Here is a 22,975-nt window from a genome sequence, read left to right as displayed (position 1 = left end):
GATATCACTGCAGATGGCATCATTTTAGCTGTGCTTTTTCAATAAGTATATAATGGTTACAGAGTTTTGTGATTAAGCAGTCTACTGATCTTTCTAAATAAAAATAAAATAAAATAAGCACAAATAATTTTTAATTTGTGCTAGTGTAAAGTTCTTGGACTAGGTATATATTTTTTGAGTAGTGTATGCTGACATTTTGTATTAGCACTACAGGGACTGTACCTTAAAGCAGAATAGAATGGTATAGCATGAGAAAAGGGAGAGTAAACACTTCAAGCTTTTTAGAAAGCAATGATATCAGCTCAGAAACAAACAAAAAACTTACATTTTGTCCATGTAAGAGGGCCTTTTCTTTCTGGGAGTCAGTAGTACTGTCACAAAGATGGTAATGATAAAGAGAGCAAGTACTGCTCCTATTACAGCCCCAGCTACAGCTACTGATGACGACTGCTTAAATGGAACATCTGAAATGCAATTCAGCATGCATTATGATTTTCAAGCAATGAGTCATGTTATCAAAACTCCTCAAATTCAGGGAAAAGAAATAAAGTTAGCTGCCTCTAAGTTAAACATGTTGTGGAATCTACAATTTATCATTTCCACTGCATGCGGGTCATAAACAGCTATGCAATATTAAAAAAGGATTGCTGAAGGCAGAATTTGAACATACAGTCTTAAACTTTTAAAGATGAAAAAAGAGGAATAAAAATATGTTGACATGAAAATGATTTTCAATTCTTAACTCACAAGGCGTTAAGTATTTGAGACAGATGCCTTTAACAATGTCTGGAAAAGTAATTTTTAGCATAGCAAACATTTGTATTTCAATCTACAAAGAGAACCATTTGTTTTTAGACTGTGCATAGGAACAACATACAAAAATAAATGGCAGTTATACTGAAAGTTCCGTCTGGTTTAGAAATAGTTATCTAATACTTTAAGAATGCAAAAGCATAAGCTACTGAAGTTATACTTACCAAAGCAACTTTGCTTATTCTACATCCCTGAGATAGGACAAAACAACGATATCTGAAGTTATCTAATTTTACTATCAAATGTGCTAGCTGTATCTTTTTTTGTAGAAATCAGTAGACATTGTTTTATTTTACTTAAAACACAAACAAAATCTCTGTAAAAATCTGAAGGCCTGTAACTTTTTTCAATGACATGTTGAAAATCAGGAACTGTACCAGGTACATTAGAAATGTTCACAATTGACTCATCATAGCAGAAGTGGACCACAGTGGCAGGTCAATAAGAGTGTTACCCTTTAGTGGCAAGTTAATTAGTTGCTCAGTTACTCTGTTAAATGAAATGTGTTACCTGTACTGTATGTGCAAATCATTGCTTAAATATTTCAGAAGTATCTGAAAATATCTTTAGCATTATTTTTATCTCCACCATATCTCAGAATATATGAATGCATGCACTGCTTTTTGCTTCACCAACATGCAACACTGCCATGAAAAGCTTTAGACAGCTGCAAGAATGGTGAAAAAAACGTTCATATAACAGCCTACTTTGAATTTTGACATCATTTCCAAGGGGGAAAGGTCTAGACTTCGGAGGTCTATATACCAATGGCCCAAATCCACCTAAAATATTACTTATACATGTCTCAACTACACACGGTGTATAGTTTGTCCATATGTTTTTCCTTTTGCAAAATGTGGCTGTGGAGGATGAAATCCAAAGCACAAGGTACAGGTGGGGTACTTCTTAATTCATTCCCATATAAGAATTTTCACACTATCACCCCCAAACTGCTTTTTTTTTTCATCTTGGAGGAAAGATCCGCACCTGCATCAACAAATGTATACAGGGACAAGCTATATAAGACAATGTTTTATTGAAACCAAGGCTAACCAAAGCAAAAACTAAGTAAGAAAAAGGCCACTGCTTTCAGGGGATCTAACTTAAGCTCACTTGGGCCACACTACTGCATTTCCCCTACCCAAGAAAGCCTGTTCATTCATGGCAAATATGAATATTAAGTATGATCTGCCCTTATCTGGTACACACCTTCCCTTTCTAATCTATTTCCCAACTGAACTATCAGTACTTCTCACACTCAACATCGATATTCACGAGGACTTGTGATTTATTACACACTGAATGTAATTTGCAAACTGCAGAATACTATCAACTGAGTTCTTTGACTTAGCAGCCCAAAGAATGGTCTGAAGGCACACAATGCAATTCTACTGATGCTACATAGAATTGACTCTGAAAACTGCGTGAATGGGAAACTGCCTGGGAATCATTAGCAAGCTGCAAAATCAGCTCTTCTCAGGAAGAATGGAATGCGCAACAACCAACTGGCAAAGAATGAGTGTCTGGAAGTTTGCTACTGCATAATGACTCCCAAGCTATTAATCCAACGAACATGATTACACCAAAGTATACATATATTTAGCAGCATTGACAAAATAGGCACATATGCTTTCATCACACAAGCATACAATCTTCATCACAAAGCATACATACATAGCTATGTATTAGGTTGTCTCCCAGCTGATACAACTCACAAAACTCAAACTGTTTATGCTATGCTGCAATCGTTTATCATTCATTCTGGAAATCAACTTGTGCTGGCTCATCTGATTTTAAACAAGGATCATCTCAATGATAGCTACTTTGTATATAAACACTAAAGGCATGTTGGTGGCTACAGCAGCAAATGTTTTCTGGACATGCTGAGAAATAGAACTACAAAATACGCTGGGCACAATCCATATTTGTCCTGTGTATGGATTCTATTTGTTTGGGGATTCTTATATGTGTAGAGTCATCTGAAGGCAAGACCAACTCAAGTCTTGTGTTTATCGTTATCAACTTTTCTCCATAGTTGACAGAGTAAAATAATTTGGCAACTTCAAGCAAAACAGCAGATCAAACTTTCTGCATCTAAAAATTAAGTGTAACCTTACAGCTTTTTCTGCAATTTACCTAGACTATGGAGTACAAAAAAATATACAATCTGTCATCAAGGACAGCTATGTTGACTAGTAAGTAATCTATGAACACTTTTACCAATATAGTTAAGTATTTCAGATGCTATATAGAAGTACTAATTCAACAGTTTTTTCTGTATTCAGCTCTCATTTTCTAGTCTACCTGTTTCCTCACCACAAATCTAACCTCTATTACATTTTATATGCCTTTCCATCATTTGTGCATATGACCTGCATTCAAGAAATTAATTTAACAAAAGATTTATTTCACACAACTATTCATACTTACAATCAATTCTGTATTTACACCAAACATACATTAGGTAAAAACACTGCAACACTGAACATCTTAAACCTAGTATGAACCTCTTCATTTTAAACTGTAAAGCTCTTGATCAAATTTTAACAAATTTATATTGAAAACACAGAATATTAGGTACTTGCTTCTAAATTTGAGTGTTACAAGAAAGCTTTCTAGAGGGCTTACAGAAAAGTATGGCATTACAATGGAGATGTTCCTAAGACCATGAGCTAGCTTTAAAAAAAAAAACAAAAAACACACGCACAAATTAGGACCTGCTACCTTGTGGCCTAATCAAAAGCTAACTGAAGTAAGAACTTCAGCCGTTGATGGATCAGATCCATGAAGCAATTATTGAAACTCACTTGAGTTCACAGGCAAGCATGGTTTAATAATTTTACTTCCAAATGTACTGAAGACATACTTTGGTGAAGTAAAATAGTGTTACCACTTAAATTATCAATGTGATAGAGACGCATAGAAAACCTGTTTCATGTATTTATACTCAACTGCAGTCACATTTCTGAAGACATAGCAACCAAGTCACAGTGTGCTGTCAAAACTGCACCTTAATACAGATACTGTACTGACTGAAAAGCTCTAAAATACTGCAAGTCATTATGTAATGTGCTCATATTACTTCTAAGGTTTTTACTGGGAAGCTAAAAAGCATTAATATTGTCTGTACACATGCTACCAAATTCATCTAATTCTTCATATGCAAATGTTTTAAAGAAGTTTCTATTGAAGCAAACACTCATCTACCTTTTCAGTTTTGAGCATGTTTGAACATAAGATTTTCAATGGCATTTGCTTCTAAGCAAGTATGATGGGCTCCTATTGGTTGTGCTATATTCTCTACACAACCAACTAGGTATTCTAAAGCCTATATGTGAGATGTATTTTTAAACAACACAGTTGCCTCTATTTCCTATGTCCTTCAGAGAAAATCCCTCCTTACGTATATTTGTTTCTCCCATCTATTAAGTAATAATTTACTTTAATAGTAATTTTACTGCACTACTCCAATTCTTTTCAAGCAGCATAAATGTCTCAAAATGCCTCATATGAAATATACCATGCTAGTATATTTTCTGTTTAAGCCAAAGTGTTTCATCCTTCTCTTTCAAAATATGCCATGCTTTTCATAGTGACAAACGCTTACAAAGTCTAAATTTGCTCCTGCATTTAATGCTTCCCTGCTTTTTAGCCAACATTTCTTTAGACAGTCCAAATACTTCTTGTACCATCAAATTCTGTGAAAAGCCAAAAGTTTATTTCTTAAAATGCATCTTCATTCAAATACAGAAGTTGCATCTGGGTTTCAACTTAATGCATTTGTAGCTCTGTGCTTAATTAATGTTATGGAAACCTAATATTTCCTGAACATTACTTTTTTCCATTTAGGTAGGGTAAACTGTTTGTATTGTATCAAAATAACATTTAATCAAAATAACATTTCTGGAAAGGATGAGTCTGGAAACACAACTGAAGTGATTGGAATCTTACATCCCAGTGCTTGGAAATAAAATGCAGTGTAAAAATATAGAGTTCCTGTTATGCTGCAAGACTTTATTCATTGAAAAGTCTATTGCAGCAGGTTCAGTGCAACAAGTCATCTGTAAAAGGTACCACCTACTACAGTATCTAAATGGCAAGGCTCAAAAATGTAGAGGTATTAAATTCTGTGCAGAAAACCTAAAAATAAAGCTTTGAAAAAACTGTGCCATCAGAATATTTCATGTCATAAATTTTTTTGTAAACAAAGTGTACCTTAGATCAGCTCTGTACTTGAATCAGTTTCATGTTACTGTTTACTAGAATTATGGATCAAAAAGTACTATCAAGGTAGGTCTTGATCATAAATTTGTAGTCACAAGCAAAGACAGTTGCTTCATTTCAAACTTTTTATAACAATTTCTTTTTCCACTTAGCACTTGTTTATCTTGTGCTATAGGCCAAATAAAGCACTATATTAAAATTCATATCTTGTGAAAGACAGTAGTACAGCATTGAAAAAAATAATAAAGCAGCTTCAATACATTTAAATGAGGTTTTTACATTTCAATTGTCAAGTTAGAATATAAAAAGCTTGAAAATCAACTTCAAAAACCTATTCCTCAAGAAAAAGTATAAACAATCTGAAAGTGATCAGCTAATGAAGGAGCTTTATGTATAGTCAAGACTTGAAGGTGGTCTTTAGACATACCACTCCTTTCGAGATATTACAGAGCCATCTACATGTGAAACTAAGTCATCTTCATTTTCTTCATAACATTCTTCACCTAAGTATTTCATTCCCAGTGTTCCACCTTCATAGTAATCCATTGGTCTTTCATACCTGTCCTGGTACCTGTTAATAGTGTCTACTTTGTTCCAGTCTGTTTTTTCAGATTCTCCCAAGTAGTCTTTAGTTATGTGACTGTTCACAGGATGTTTTATTTCCTTTTTCACACTGTCAGGGTAAGAATCCACATCCTCTACTTGGAGGGTATCTATTTGGGACTCCTTTTGCATATCTGATGGTGGAATGTAGTTCTTAGCGAAGTAGTCACCACGGAACGTCCTCCTTCTCCTATACAAGATAACTCCAGCCAAGACACATACAAATATCAGGAAAAGAGCCCCGCCCACTGCACTACCGATGATAGTGCCCCAATTGTCTTCCTGCATTGCTGGCCATGGTGATGTTGGAAAAAGCTTTAGTTTTGGCTGAGTTGCTAAACCTGTGATGCCATCAGTTGAAGGAAGCCATGGAATCGTGGGTGGTGAAGTGGTAGTAGTAGGAGGATCTAATGAAAGAGCAGAGATACACAAGACACAGAAAAGGCAGAAAATGTCAATGCAAACTACATTAAGTTAAGAGCTGATAAGAAAGCACAGTTGATGAGTAAGTTAAGTGTACTTCAACATAGTTTTTCATTCTTCATTTAATTTCATTACTCTGGGTAGAGGGAGCAGACTTAACTTCTGGACCAGCTTACTGAAGTATGAAAAAACAGTTTACTCTAACAATATCATCAACAATTTTTTTCCATGCTGTTTTAGAGCAAACATGGATCAATGCCATCAGCTGAAAAGTCAACCTTTTCTTATATTCCAAGGCAGAGTTAAGAATGAAAGAAATAATGTATTATATAGTTTGGTTAGAGAATGAAAAACTATAAGCTGCATGCTGAAGTTAGTTCTTCATTATTTTCATTTCCCCTGACCATGTATGTAGTGGTAGGATTCAATTTGATAGTTACAAGATTTTAAAAGATAGAAGCATTCAAAAGTTTGTTGTGCACTTCAACGCTTCCAAAATTCTCACTAGTACTAAAGAAACATTTTAATCAAAATAGGAACCTTCTAAAAAAAAACCAAAGGACTTGTGGAACAAATCAAAGCATAAGAAATTTGTTTCTTATTTCAAAATTGACCCTCAGGGTTCCTTTCCAACTCTACAATTCTATGATTCATTGAGTTTCTATGAAAAGCACCTAATGAACCTTCTAATATTTGACACCTAAAGTTGCAGGTTTATTCTGTTGTGGTATGGGTACATAAAAGCTCAAATAACACATACAATCTTTACTTGGCATCAGTATTGCTCAGGTTTGTTAAGGGTTGACTATGCAAGATGTGTTTAAGACTACATTTGGGTCTTGGAAACTGTTGTATGTGGATGATAGGCAAATTGCTTAAAGAAACAAAAGTTGTTCTATGTACCCAAGACAGTCTGAAGCTGTGTATAACAAACAGTGGGTCCCTTTTCACATGGCAATGATCTTGAAATTGTGTTGAGTTGCATAAGCTGCTTGTGATATGAGCCATTGATATGTCAGAGGAAACAAAAAAATTCTACTCATCATGCCCAAACCCTAGGACATACATAAAGTAGTGTTCTTTGGATCCTAAATATAATAGTATTAATATACTTCACATTTATCAAGTGGATTCTAGATGATATAAAAAGGGTAGGAGACAGTTTAGAATATTTAATTATTTTTTAAAACTATTTTAAAAACTAGTAGCCCACTGGAGGAGGCTATTCATGAAATGTTATTGTTAACGTTTAGACTACTTCTTCAAATAAATAATTAGCTGTGTTGGCTAATTAAGTAGACGAAATCTAGAAGACTGAAATACAATCTAAGTAATTTTAATAATAATTATTATTATATTTTAGCTGGCTATACACTGAATAATTCACTTAAATCCTAAAATACCATGAACAGTAACTTTCATAATATAATCTTTATAGCCTTTTTTGACACGCTTGAATAACAAACCAATTTTCTCAAAAAATTCTACTAATATTAGGTCTATGCTACTACTATTATGCCACTTGTCATTAAGTAACATAATTCACTCACTTTCATCAGTGAGTTGTTTAATTCTTTATGTATATATTACGTACATTAAATGAACAAGAGAAAGGAGAGGAATTTGTAAAATGGGGATACTACATAGATGAACATAGGGATCTTGAACAGTGGTTCCCAAACTTTTCTTCCAACGGACCACTTGAAAATTGCTGTCTTGGTAGACAACTTCATGATCTCTCCACCCCCACCCCACCCCCCGCTTGTTGTAGCAACTGTAATGCACTGTGCTTAATGCTGTATAATTTTCAATCATATTTTAATTGCTACTTTTTCTTATACGGACCACAGTTTGGGAACCCCTGATCTAGAGTAATGATGTTTAGTTTAAAAAGGAGTGAATAAAGTTCTCTGATCCTGTATGAAGTAGGTGAAAAAGATTTAATTAGTTTCTATCATTTTCCGAAACAGAAGTATCACCAGGCTAAAAAGAAAAAAAGAAAAGGGGGAAATCTGGAAACATGCTGAAATTGTTGTCTTGAAAATCAGGTTGCCCTTTGATCAGGGTGATGTCAGGGAGCTTTTTCCTCCTCCTCCTCCTCTTCCACCCCACACCTGTTCTACGGTATACCAATCCAGTCAACATTATTTATTTGCAGCACACCATGGGCTTGAGTAGGCAATCAGAGGACCTTCTGTCCACACTACTTGAGAGACAGGGAGCATTGTTGAGGGAGTGGCTGTTGAGTCTTTTCATGATCCCAGGCCAAGGCATGCCAAACTGGCCAAAGCTGTGGCAATGGAAGGGGCTTGGTGGCTTCCTCTTCTTCCTTTAGTCCCTCCCTCTTTCAAGGTCACATCAGAATTAGATGCTAGAGGGCAGAGGAATGATGGGACCTGAAGCTTGTGGGCTGCTCAGACTGTCCCAGTAAGACGGCAGATAAATTGAGGAGTGGGAAGAATAGAGGAAAGTAAGTCTATGTACAGTACCCCTCCCTTGACCTTCCTTCATGGCTTTTCTGCCCCACTGTTGATTCTCATTATTTTTCTTTCTACCCATTACAAGCTGACAGGTATATCTGCCAACCAAGGATGACACCTGGTGCATCGGATGAGTTTTATTTCATGAAACCTATGCCAAAATAAATCTGTTTGTCTCTAAATGTGTACAAGACTGGTTTTGTTGTAGCAGACTGCTACCCGTCTGGAATTTGCTTTCAACAGCTGCTTCCCTATAAACTTCCTTCAGAGACTCTTCTCCTTTCTATTCCTTACAAGCCAACTCCTTTCCTTCAGTCTTCTCCTTCAATCCCTGCTGATATAGGACTTTCCATGGTCCCAACCCCTTTAACTTTAACATATTTCAAATTCAAAACTTCATATAATGAGAACCCATGCATTATTACACATGACTTCTGTTCAAATACAAACGCTTATAGCTTAACTGTTGCCTAAATTAAATAAGCAGCAAAAAGACCCAAAACTTAATAGGAACGATTGATCAATAGGAAAAAAATGTATGTGAATAATCAATAGGAATTTACATATAGATATAACATGCATGATTCAACACTTCATTTGGGTGCAAATCACTTCCAAGCATGGCACCACCATGCCACTGTAGAAATCAATAAACAATAGTGGGTGTGCACTCCCATAAGCAGCTTTGACTTGCTACAAATCATAAACCCACACCTTTGGAAGAGTGACATCTATGAGATGGCATAGATTTGTGTCTGTACGTTTAATGCTTTGTTTAGGCATAAGACACTGTCAAATGCTTCAGCTCAGGCCAATAACCTCCAAAATAGCTTGAGTTAGCCTAAGTCTTACACAAGACACTGCATGGTCTGTCAGTACTTGAGACCATGCTTGATCTATCAACCTGTGACTGTGCAAAAGTGTGACCTGCCAAAATACAACTGTTTGAAAAAAAGAGGTTTGCATGCACTGGAGTACAAAATCCAAATGCCAGGCATTAAGCTCAGAAAATAGTGAACATATAGCTTATGAAGTTGGAATATTAATGACTAACGTGAATTTGAACATGTAAGATTGGATGTTTTCAGGGCAAAGTAACTACATTTATCTCAAACAACTGAAAGTGAAGATGTTCTGTTAAATGCAATAGATGCTGATATATGTTGTATAGGATGCTGACTGTAATATTTAGAACAAGATAGCCAGCGTGGTGTAGTGGTTTGTTTGCCAAACTAGGGCCTGTGGAGACCAGGGTTTAAATTCTCAGTCAGCCAATAAGATCACTGGAGGTCCTTGGGCTGGTCACTCACTAACTTAAAGCTTAACTTACCTCACAGGGGTATTATGAGGATAAAATGGGTAGAATTATGTATGCTACCTTGAGCAATAAATAAATAAATAACCAAACATACAAATAATGTCCCATTATGGACTTAGATATTGTATTGTACATAAAACATAAGAACATATATCTGCTTCTTGAGAAGATCAAGAGTAAAAGTCAGACTGCAGGAAATCCTTATATAAAGGATAAAATTTAACCCTAACTTTAACAAGTTTTCATTTTTTTCTAATGTAATTGAATGTTCGTATCAAGTTTGCTTTTAAAAGAATGAACAATGCGACTGTTGCAGGTCTACCATCTATTTTTCAGCACTTCAAAGTATAGATCTTTTCATAAATCATGTTCACACGGTAAGAATTTATCCTTTTTTGTGGCTTCTCACAATTTATTTTTCTCTTAACTTCCTTGAACCCTTTGGTATCATCAGTAAATCTGGCTACCTCACTGTTTACCCTAACCTAATTCCAGGTCAGTTGTGAACAAATTTAAAAGCACACATAGCAAAACTGATTTTTGAAGGACTCTACTTCTTACATCCCTCCCCACAAAAAAAACTCTTCAGTTCCCTGGTCTCTTAGGCCCACCTGCTCTCCCACCCTCCTGTGGCCATGCACACACAAACAGGCTCTCCGGTTCTCATTATATGTGAATGAAAGGTTGCTCTTCTACTGCCACAAATTAGACAGGAGGTCATCATCACTCGGTAGGAGACTGTGTGGGGAACAAGAGGAATGGGATGCAAGCACTGTTGAAATGAAGTTCCCAGAAGGCTTCTCTCTCCATCTGTCCATTCCTTTTGCCTCCCTTCTTCCTGTTCTCTCTCCTCCTTCTCACATACAGCCAGGCTGTCAGCCCACCCATTCTTCTCCTTCCCCTTTTTGTGCATGCCACAGCTTCATTCTCTAACCGTCATTTACGTCTAAACATGTGCATGCAGTGAGCTGTTGGTCTCAGTTACAGAAAGACCAGGGGGCAGAAAAGTAAGGAGGCACTAGATGGGCTGTTGTGCCAAGGCTACGCCCACTGGCAATCCCCAGCCCACAGTACAAGAAACACTACCTTAAATTATTGTTAAGTACATTTAAAACTCCTACTTAAAACTTTATTTCCCCAACTCCTGATTTCAACCACAGCTGTGTCAACAGTAAAGAAAAGTGTACTGGTTTGCTTTTGAAGATCATACTAGATTATGTCATGTCAATCATCTTTACAGGAGGGCAAATATTTGCCCACTTACAGCCCACTTGCGTTCCTAAGGCTAATCCAAAGTCCTGTCGCTCCAGCTACTATAAAGCCAACCATTATTTCTGTCAGTGTTGTGTGCAGATACATCCCTATATTTTTGCTTATATAATATACATCCCATGCAACAGAAATGTTCTTACAAGGAACTTTAAGCAAACTGGATGATGTTCTCTCAAGCTAATAGTTAAAATGAAACAATAAATAACACACTATGACCATTATATTGCTGACCTCTCATTAAGAAGTTTGTTCAAATACTGAAGAAAAAAACACCCAGTGACTTACCTAGTATGTAGATAGTCTTTTGATCACTTTTTTGACCAAGTGGATTAGCCACTGTACAAACATAAGTTCCAGTATAATTATATGTCAATGGACTGTTGAAATGCAGAGTATTGTTTAAAGGCTGTAAACCTTCAGGCCAATGTCGATCCAACCTGAATCACAAAGAGGCATTTTTGAGTGTTCCAAATCTAATATTTTATTCAAATCAGATAATTTTAAATAGCTAAGAGGTTCTCCTTCTCTAGAAGCAAATAAGTTCATGTGCAGAATGTCTCAAAGTAAGAGGAATAAAAAACTGAATTTCACAATTATATTTAATATGAGAACTGAAGGAGTTCAGCAGTAATTTTGTTCATGTATTCTAAAACTAATATAGAACCACTGAACAGTCTTAGGTTTCTGTAGCACACTCTTCCCTCAGTTTCCAAAACAGAGTTCCATGCTAGGCAACTGTGAGAATCATGAAGACATACAAAGAATATACAAGGATTTCAATTGCGTGTTGAGTCCCACAGTGCCACCCCCCAAAATAATTCACACTTCACACTTCAATTTTTGTTTAAGGTTTTTGGCATAATTTTTTGGCCACAACTTTATTCAAATACAAAAAATGTGAGTGGTTGCTTAGGCATTGGTTATGACTATCTGTCCTTGCCCTCAGGGACAGAGCTGGCCTTCCGGACACCAACTGAAGCCAGCGTGGGAAACAAGTATTGGGTGAGAAATGAAGCTGGGAATCAGACCCTCACCTCTCACCCTCATGTTCCTGTGGGGCTTGCACGGCCCAAGTCCGGCTCCACGGACAAGGACGAAAAGAATGGCAAGCCCCTGGATTCCTTTAACGGAATTCCCTTTCCGCATCATTTGGAGGGATAGGCACTTACCCCTCCAAGCACCAATTTAACCAATGCCTAACCGCCAACCTTACAAGTTGTGACGATTTGCTACGCAGTAGGCGAAAACCAAATGGCACCAGCCAATCAGCCAAATGGCAAAATTCCTACCAGGCCCCCGCTCCAAGGCGGACGACCCCATGACAGGCATAGCAAGGTCAATCGAGCAAAAAACCACCCTATGAAAGGGAGGGAGGGCGGGTGATCCGGTGCAAAACAGCCAAGAGGACGTCCCATCGTCTGGCCCCTATATTTAAAGCCTCTGACCCCTCCTCCGAATTGGCAACAACCAAAATTCCCCAGCAACCCAATTAACCCCTTAAGGCTAGGGTTCCATACCAAATTTGCCTAGTCATGACAGGGTGGCCTGTTCCCCCAACTGCAACACGTGCTCTCTGTTAGAGAGAACACGCTTTGTCATGTTTTGACATCCTGAAATTCTGCTCAACTTCTGTACTGACTTCTAAGATCCCAGCAGACATTGCCACAAACATTGAGACTTTGTCATACTCCTAAGAGCTAGTTATTTACTTTAAAATATTGGTGAGATGTGTACAATGTCAAAATTTGGTATTAAAACAATTCTCTTCTCAGGGTGCTGAGCTGAGCATTAGGTGTCCATACACCAATTTAGCCTTATGCCCATTCCAAATAATGTATATTAAATTCTGGTCAATCATCTCACATCACACAATTAAGTCATATAATATTAATATAATTCATTCATATAATATTACATAAATCATAATCTAAATGACTAGGAAATTGTTTAGTTACTTTTTATGCTGTGCAGAATACATGTATGTAGCTCCTCATCTGAACCTCTGCAGAAAACTCATCAGTGTTACTCAGTACCTCCATGCTAGTTATATTAGCTACAAAGCTGCTTTTCTCTCATTTAGGGTTGGCTCCAGAATTGGGAGAGCCTTCAGCAAAGTGCCATTTGATGAGCCCTTTTCCTATATCAGCAAGCCAGCAGCTTATCAGATGGCAATGGTGAGTGGATGTGGGGTGCTATTTAAATTTCTCACAATACCTCCAATGCAGCAACACAACTCAATCAGTCTGAGTTAATTATTCTATAAGTATACATGCATATCTTTGGCAAGTTCAGCACAGAAGTGTAAATCCTTTATTTGCTTCATACATGGCACACAGACAAAACTGAGGGAGAGGAGAGAACAGAGCATTCTAAATCTCCTAACTAGTTGCACCCAAGGACCGCCCACTCCCACCCCCATTTAAGTTACCTGTTCACATTTGTATATATTCATGTAAATACCATGAACATAAACAGAACATAAGCAGAATTTTGCTACAAAGCAGAAGCACCAACACTTTAATTCAAACCAAACTACTACAACAGTAAAAATGTTAAATGTCTTGTTAACAATGTTTAACTGATATGTAATAAGATCAACTACAGCAAGATTACAGGATATGAAGCTATATCATCTTCAGTAATAAAGTACCTTGCCCACAATGCAACAGAGGAAGAAATTAAGGCTTCTCAAGAGCATTTAATTATATTTTCTTCTTGCTGCATGCAAGCGCTACACAAAGGTGGCATATCATCACTTAATTCACCTACTAAACTAGACCTGGTCTCCATTAATGTGAGCCTGTGTATACACCATATATTTAAAGTGCATTACTTCCCCAAAATAATCCTAGGAAGTGGAGTTTGTTAAGGTTGCCAGGAACTGTAGCCCTGCGAGGGAAAACTATGGGGAAAGCCATATGCTTTAAATGTATGGTGTGTACACAGCCTCAGCCTAACATAAAGGAAAAGGTCAAATGCCTGGTCACAAGGAAAAAATAACATGATATGCTCCTGATCAGTGTTGATTTTAAATACTTATATCACTTCATCTTCTATCTTCAGTTATGGACAGTGTTTTTCAACTTAAGATTGGTGTTGTTGTGATCCAAAGTTGCAGGGGGGTGGTCAAAGAACTGTTATTTTTCTGCAACAGGGTCCCTAGAGCTGCCCAATCAGCATAAAAGGGGAGCTTTTAAGCCAGTTATCCTCCAAAGTGACAATGAAAATACAAGGTGCTTCAAGTTTCAAAAGAATGGTTTGAATGGCTTCAAAGTCAGGGGCAGAAGAATTGAAAATGTATAGGTCGCTACTACTAACATCCAAACTCAGTTCCTCTAATAGGACACGTTTGGACCTTTAAAAAAAAGAAGAAAGAAATCTTCCGTTGTGCTATATTTGGAACTGCATTTGTAGTGGTGATTTCATTACTACAAACTGTAGTTTCAGAGAGCATTTTAACTTCAAATAATTTGCAGAGCCAGCAAATTAAGATGGAAACTACATTTCAATTGATTATACATAAAATGACATTAAAATAAAATTATCTTTAAAATGATACAAGGCAGCTATTAACTAGTTATGGACATGATGCAACTTTTTAAAATGTTATTCAACATTTTACTCTGTTGTATATTTATACTATGAATATAATAGATCATAGATTACTTCTGAATCAAGTATAACTGTCACCCAAAGTTAATCAATTGCAACATTTGTGTTTAACATTAATCATGACTGGCAATCCCCCAACAAAATACTAGCAGCTTTGCAGAAATTCAAAAAGCCATCTAATCTCCAAACCTGCTATACATAAAATCAATAGATCATTCTGCAAAAAAACTATTCTACAGTTTATACTGAAGCCTGTTATGTTTGTTGATAAATTCAATGTGGCAATGTATTACTACTTAACAATAAAGCATACTATTTTATTCATAAATAATTCAAATTGTGTCTTTCTCTTACGCTGTTAGCATATGCAGGAGATGGTTTTTTTCTGTGAAAACCAGTGTTGCATTCTCCCTGAAAGCTTTGAGTTGTGACAAATATGCTGCTTAAAATATTTCTCTAATCTACAATTCTGACCCCCCACCCAAGTGACCAGTCAGATACAGTGGTACCTCTGGATACGCACACCTCCCTCCGGTTGCATAACCTTGAGGATGCGAACGCAGCAAACCTGGAAGTATTTTTCTGGGTTTCACCGTGCACGCATTCACAGAGGCGCTCCCTCTGGTTGTGGAAACCTCAGGATCTGACCAGAGCTCTGGAACAGATCAGTCTGCAACCGGAGGTACCACTGTACTTCTGGAAGATTCAAACAGCCACGCTCTGTTTGCTCCAAGCATCTGGTAAATTAGAGGTACCGTATTTTTCGCACCATAGGATGCACCGGTCCATAGGACGCACCTAGATTTGGGGGGGGGGAAATAAAGGGAAAAAAATTTATTCCCCCCCTGCCAGGCGTGGGGCTGGGGCGGGGGAAGCCCGAGCTTCCCCCTCCCCCAGAACGGGACCCAGAGCCATGCCGAAGCTGCGCGCAGCTTTGGCATCGCTCTGCGAGCTTGCGGGGCTGGGGGAGGAGGAAGCCCTCCGCCAGCCTCCAAACCATGTCGAGAGACAGCGGGATGGCGCGCTGCGCCTCTCCCGCTGTCCCCCGAGTTTGCGGGGCTGGCGACGGGGAGGAGCAGGCTTCTCCCACCCGCCAGCCTTCTAGCCAAGTCGGGGGACAGCGGGAAGGGCGCACTGCGCCTCTCCCGCTGTCTCCCGAGTTTGCGGGGCTGGCGACGGGGAGGAGCAGGCTTCTCCCACCCGCCAGCCTTCTAGCCAAGTTATATTGCCTATATTGCCACTCAAGATGAACATTTTGAACTGTTATGGTTAATAGCCATTAATAACCTATTTTCCTTGGACTGGCCTTATCCTTTAAAAAAGTCATGTATGCTAAGTGCTACTACCACATTGGATGGTAATTAATTCCATAACTTTGCAATTTAAATTAACTATTTGCAACATAGTGTTCACAGACTGATATATATTTAAGAAATTAAGATACAGAATTGAAAAATATTTTACATTTTTAAGAATGCCAGAATTAAACAAGAACTTACCGACTCCATGTAAACTCCATTGGCAGTGGATTTGCATCAGCATTACACCTGAGTAAAACATTCTCTCTTCCGATATACCAGTTTCCATCATACCCAGTCACTGTAACCTCGGGGGAATCTACAAACATATATAAACATAAGCTACTATGGAAAACAATCAAGTAAGACTTTGTGGTATCTAGCAACTTTAAACAGCCCCCATCTAAATTATTTTCTTAGCTTCTAATGAATACCTAACCTACCCAGATTTCACCTTCTGCCTGCTTGCCATCATTGTCAACCTGCACCGTCAATAGAATTTGGACATAATACGTTTGATTCCATTAAGGAACAGTCTTAAGTGAAATTGTCAGTCAGAGGGCTGTTAAGCAACCATCTTAACATTCTCAACACATTTAACATTATCTAAATTAGATACTATTTATTGCACTTTATCTGCACAGATCATATATAAAACTTCAAAATGTATTTGTCAGGAACATATTCTAATAAATAAGCATTAAGTAGTGGAAACTATCCTGCAGGTTATCAATTTCAGTTAACCTGGAATTTAATTAGAATATGGTTGCCATGCACCCCCTGAATTGATCCCCCACCCCAGATAACTGCTGTTATTCCAGGGCACCCTGTAGCTTAAAGTTAACACATTATGTATTTTGCACTCTTATTTTGGGTCTTTGAAGTACCAAAACTTCAAGTTACATATAAACTCTTAAGTCTATATGTAAGTTGAAGTTTTGGTACTTCAAAGGCCCAAATTAAGAGTGTGAAATACATAATTTTTTCCTATTTGACTATATATAGCCAGTAATGACAAGATTAAGATGTTACTATGGAATAATTCAAATGTGCTGTGCAATGGTCCTGACCATTTAAGCAATCTGATCAAGATATTTCTGGGAGAAGCCACATTATAAATATGGCCGAACAATAAATCACAAGTTACCTTGGGATGGGACCCAAATCAGAATATGGAAAAGAGCAATTGCTAGCTACTAGCTACTTCTCAAGGTAGAATGACTTGAGAGAGGAAACATATGTCAACATTCTTCCTTGTTCCCAACCCAGGGCTTTTATTTTTAAAGGGTAAGGTCTAAGTCAAAGGCTATTTAGAACCATTTAAAGGTATTAAAAGCCTGGAGATATTTGATATCAACAAGATATCCTATCACTTGCAATATGAAATGTTTTTAGAGGACAAAGTGATGAGGACAGAGAACATATTGCAACTTACTTACATTGAATGTCAAGCACATACACCATTCTAATCTCCTTTTCCAAGGCTGGATGTTTCACAACACATGTTATATGCCTTCCTCTTGCAAATCTTGTGGGGACCACTTTGTATTTACTCTCCACTGTCACAGTTTCATTGGGATATGAAGTTGAAGTGGATTCCATTTCACCAAGACTACCTTCCCAGAGAACCTCTGCAGCTGGTTTTCCGGTGGCTGCTGTGCAAATTGCGGCAAGTGTCTGATTGGCACCATCAATTAAAGCATTTGGTCCCTTTTTTAGGCTCACGACTGGTTCAACTACAGAAAAATACATAAGAATAATTTATTTTTTGTACCCCGCCCATCTGACTGGGTTGCCCCAGCAACTCTGGGCAGCTTCCAACATAATATACAGAAACAACAACACCACCCAAGAGAACATCACACATTAGAAGCATCCTGATATATGGCTGTCTTCAGATGTCTACAGAAGGCTGTATAATTATGTATCCTTTTGACATCTGATGGGTATTCCACAGGACAGGTGTGACTACCGAGAACGCCCTCAGCCTTATTCCCTGTAACTTCACTTTTCACAGTGAGGGACCGCCAGAAATCCCTCAGAGCTGAACCTCAGTGTCTGGGCTGAACAATGGAGGGTGGAGACTCCTGGCAATATATAGGGCCAAAGCTGTTAATAGCTTCTGAGGTCAACACCAACACCTTGTAGGTCTTTAAGGACCAGTGCTATATGGTCCTAGCGGCCACTCCCAGTCACCAGTCTAGCAGCCATATTCCGGATTAGTTGTAGTTTCTGAAGTCACCTTCAAAGGCAGGCCCACATAGAGCACATTGCAGTAGTCCAAGCAGGAGATAAACAGGATATCTACCACTATGGTGAGGCAGTGGGCAGACAGGTGGGGTCTCAGTTGGTGAACAGTCGTCTTGGACACAGAAATGACCTGTGGTTCCACAGACAGCTGTGAGTCCAAAATGACCACAAGGCCACACACCTTGTCCTTCAGAGGCACAGTTACCCCATTCAGGACCAGGGAATTCCCCACACCTGCCCACCCTCTGCCCCCCAGAAACAGCACTTCTGTCTTGTTGGGATTCAACCTCAATCCATTAACCGCCATCCATCCTCCAACCACCTCCAGATATTCAACACAGACATATATAAATACTGCCAATTACCATATCAATAATCTTCCTAAATAGCTTCTGGAAGGGCTTCCAGCCTGACAGTGAATGCCTTTCACATAGCTTCTTTTTTCTATACATTGTTATGGTAACTAGCATTACATTTATTTGAAATTATCGGCAATTTTATTTCAAAAGAAAAGTGCTCTACTTGACTTATTGTGATAATTCTTTTCGGATATACAAACTGAATAGGGCAGGACACCACGTAGTCCATCACTGCCTACCTGAATAATTAGTCAGCCAGTAAACAACAAGTAGGTGAGCAGTGCAAATCTATTCTGTACAGTTCAATAGGGCTTTCTTCTGCCAAGGTAATTAGACACAGTATTATATTAGCTCAGTTCCTAATCAGATCAGTAGAGCCACCTTGAATTGAATAAATGTCACATTTGTAAGAAATATGAGGATATAGTACATTCCAATGGGAATATCTGAAGATAGAATCATAGAATCATAGAGTTGGAAGAGACCACAAGGGCCATTGAGTCCAACCCCCTGCCAAGCAGGAAACACCATCAGAGCACTCCTGACATATGGTTGTCAAGCCTCTGCTTAAAGACCTCCAAAGAAGGAGACTCCACCACACTCCTTGGCAGCAAATTCCACTGTCGAACAGCTCTTACTGTTCTTACTATTAACATTAATAAAGACAAACTGTTACTGCCCACTTAAGCAATTAAACCTATTGCCAGAGTCAAGACATGCAGAGTTCTGTTACAGTTCCATAGTTTATTCATAGCAAGTTCCACAGTTCATTCAAATAAAACTAGAGGACTCTTATACTATGCCTTGGCTATTGGCCAATAGTGTACCTAAGGGTTTAGTCTGGTCCTCCATGCTATTTCAATATCTACATGGAGCTTCTGGATTTAGGGATTTAGAACATTTTGTCAACAGCGTGCAATTTAAGGGTACACTTATTCTTATTTTCATCAGACATTAGAAAAATTGTTGATGCCCAGAATCAAGACAACAATGCTCCTAGTTAGACCACCCCCACCCCCCGGGATACAGTCTATTCTGGATTGGAGAGTAACTCCTGTCCCCGAAAATCGGTGTTGCAATTTGGGGGTACTCCTGTTTCCAGCTTTGCATCTGAATGCAAACAGTGATGCGTCCATTCCTGAACAGATGTACTTTTACACAAGGCTACCTGAAAGAATCTTAAGAAACTTCAGTTGGTCGATAATACAGGAAGGGTATTTGTGAGTGTTTACCCAACAGCTGCACTAGTTGTTAATTTGTTTCCAGGTAGCATTCAAAGTCTTGGTGCTTACCTTTAGTCCTAAACTGTGTGGGTCCAAGATACCTTCCTTACCAGCCTACACTGTTCCTAAGATTTTTGTGGACAGGCCTTTCTCCCAAGTCTGCCTGTAGCAGAAGCATGATTGAGGTGAGAGAGATCGTATTCCATTGCTATCAGACTGTGGAATAACTTACCCGATGAGATTTGTTTGCCACCCTCCGCCCCCACTCCCTTTGTGCTTTCTGCCAGAAGGTTAGCCCTTTTCAGTTTTACCAAGCACTTTATTTTTTATGCAGTAGACCTCATTTTAGGAAGTTCAACCAAACATCCATTTTTAAATGGTCGATTTAACAGAATGGTTATTTTCCTTTGTTGTAAGCCCTCCCGAGCTTCCACTGGAAGAATGGGGTATACATTTAAAAGTAAAGATTTGAACCAGAGAGGAAAGTTTACACAGTCAGTAGTAAGCCTTGCTTCCACCCCCATCCCCACTTTGCCCCAGAATGCAGTGGTGTTGTTCAGGTGGCTGCAATGAAGGGGTAATTGTAAGAAATTTGGGAAAAGGCTATTTGCACATGCTAATTCTGAAACAAAGTTAGATAATACTACTTTTTTGCTTAGACCATGAAGTATGGCGCCATTTAAATTTATTTTGTTATCTACATCAATAGTTAAAATTATGATAGAATACTCAGGATGTTCTAGATAGTCTGTGTTTCATAAATCTACTGTATAGAAAGCTACTACAAAGCAGTGATTGTGGGTACACTCCTCCCTCTCCACCATGCATACAGGTCACAAACACACAAGGCACAGAAACAGGCACACCCCATTCTAATGATCAACGCAACAACCAGGGAGGGAATGGTTTACACCACCATCATAGCAGTGCACCCTCCCCAGCACTGTGTTCACTGGAGTTTTTCTTTCTGCTACTGTCAATATCAGTGGGGGTGGAACAGGTTAACACATAGGTTAACCCATCCCTATATGTTAATATTTGGCTTCCTGTGAATTACTACTGCAAAGATTGAATATGGGTTTCTAACATTTATTGTTGCAGAAAAAGACTGAAAGATAAGTTCTCATGAAGTAGCAGAAATTCTTAGCCTACAGTAAACTACTTAAGCAAGAAAATATTTTCCTTTACACTCTGGGCACTGAATAACTGCTGTTTTAGGTAATTTCTCAGTCATACTAGTTAAACCACAAGTCTTTCTTCACACTACTAGATATCTGAGAACAAAATGATGGTCCCAGTCAAGTGACAGTGCTTGTCGCATGCTGCTCAATCCTAAACAGCAGGGATTTCCAAACAATTTTCACCTGAAAATTGCTGGACGTTTCAGTGGACCACTTATTGATGTTTCCTAGTGCTAGTAATACAGTTAGCTTACATCCCTGCTTCCCTCTCCTCTTCCCCATCCTCTTCCCGCCACACCGCCCCATAGGAAATAAAGCACAAAGGGCAAGTTTCCATCTTAGAATCAACTACCCAACAGTTCCAACAGAGGAAACTTGCAGCCATTCTCCCATTTTAACTCATTTGCATTTTAAGGACAAAAAACAAGCCACGAGTGTTTCAGAGAAAGAGTACTTGACTCATCACACCATTTCTCAACTTGCCATAGATGAACCTTGTCCACTCCCATCCTTCCCTCTTCTTTTCTGCCAGAGCTTTTCTGCTTTGGTTTTGAATTTTGGATTAACCACAGTATAGGGCTATGTCCACACTGTAGGTAAGCAGCTTCATAACCCATGATTTAAGATGAACCTCAATTTGTCAGATGTGTGCAACGTAAATTAGGTTTAATCAAGAACAGAAAATGAAGCTTAACTCTTTGCAGCTGCACATGAGAAGACTTCAGAGAGGAGAGTGAAAACCACAACTTGCCTAGGTTTGTTCCAATCACAATAAATTTTGTCCAATACAAGTTTTATGAGCACTCGTGTGCAATGCCTTATATATTATGCTCTATGGAAAAATAATCATTTTTCTACCCTTTTTGTTCTAAATATGTTAATCTGAACATTATGCTACATAGATAAGAGTTGTTGATAAATTCTGTGTGATAAGAGAAACTAGGAAAGATAAAATTAGGAACATTAGATTCAGAACTGATACAGGATTAAGAAAAAAGACTTTAAGTTGGATACTGAATAAAGAAGCACATGAAGTTGGATTTTGAGAAAGACAAACATAAAGATCAAAGTAACTAATCTATTTTCAATATTAATAAATCAACTGACTAAACCTGAAGGATTACTGGGGGAGAAGATTTGAAAACTTTGAAATAAGTTTGGTCAACTTAATAATGGAAACTAAGTGAAAATTTAGTCAATGTCTTTCCAAAATGAATGATGGGGTGAGTAAAGGGCTTAAGAAGAGATGGGCCATGTATTACTTATTTTCAGTAACTGGAAAAATGATAGAGTAGATCATAGACTGATAGACTCTGCTTCATGTAGGGGGTGAAGCACTTCTTTGCAATGTTCCAAGAGGTCATATCAACCAATAATAGGCAGAAAATGGTCTGAAGACTTGTCCACAGCAGCTATTTTCTTTGGAAATCACTATTAAAATTCACAACCTCACCCTGATATTATTTCCTCCTTGAGCAAAGTAAGAATGTCTAAATGAAGTACTTATTTGCAATGTACCTTGGGATGACTAGACATTTCCCCTTAAATAGATTTACATGCAACTAGGACTACTGTCTGCCCTGCCAAGTCTTAACTTGGAGACTGTCTCATGTGGATCTTCACTGATATAATGGGTTTAGAGACTAATATTTTACAATAAATCCAGGCGGGGGTCAGACCTAACTCTCAAGTCAATCTGCTTTTGAAGGGTTGCAGCCAAGTTATATGAAATAATAACCATCATTGTCTAATCTAATACTTGTAAGAAACTGCCCTTGGGTGTGATACATTATTACATACCACATCAAAGAGGTATAAACTTTAAAAAGCGTGTCCCTTCCTTATCTCACAGAGATGGTGGGTAAGGGTACAGGGTGTGGGAATTAGCACTTGGGAATAGGACCAGTGAAAGGAACAGG

At 38.2% G+C, this 22,975-nt stretch overlaps 1 protein-coding gene across 4 annotated transcripts in view; it reads right to left on the bottom strand.

Moving 5' to 3' along the window:
- The window catches only part of NECTIN3 (nectin cell adhesion molecule 3), a 42,116-nt gene that overhangs the window by 7,651 nt on the left and 11,490 nt on the right, over nucleotides 1-22,975 (bottom strand). For 2 of the 4 annotated variants that reach the window (XM_053386300.1, XM_053386301.1), the window contains exons 3-6: nucleotides 17,483-17,779; nucleotides 16,245-16,362; nucleotides 11,419-11,570; nucleotides 326-464 (exon numbers count right to left, since the gene is read on the bottom strand). In XM_053386300.1, the coding sequence (XP_053242275.1) occupies nucleotides 326-464; nucleotides 11,419-11,570; nucleotides 16,245-16,362; nucleotides 17,483-17,779 (706 nt within the window). Of the gene's footprint in view, nucleotides 1-325; nucleotides 465-5,148; nucleotides 6,048-11,418; nucleotides 11,571-16,244; nucleotides 16,363-17,482; nucleotides 17,780-22,975 lie in introns of those variants that run through there. The other 2 variants (XM_053386299.1, XM_053386302.1) reach the window with 1 other exon arrangement.

This window comes from Podarcis raffonei, chromosome 4 (genome assembly GCF_027172205.1).
Source record: "Podarcis raffonei isolate rPodRaf1 chromosome 4, rPodRaf1.pri, whole genome shotgun sequence".
Classification (NCBI taxonomy): Eukaryota; Metazoa; Chordata; class Lepidosauria; order Squamata; family Lacertidae; genus Podarcis; species Podarcis raffonei.
The sequence above is the reverse complement of the archived record's forward strand: the minus strand, read 5'-3'. Positions and strand labels throughout refer to the sequence as shown.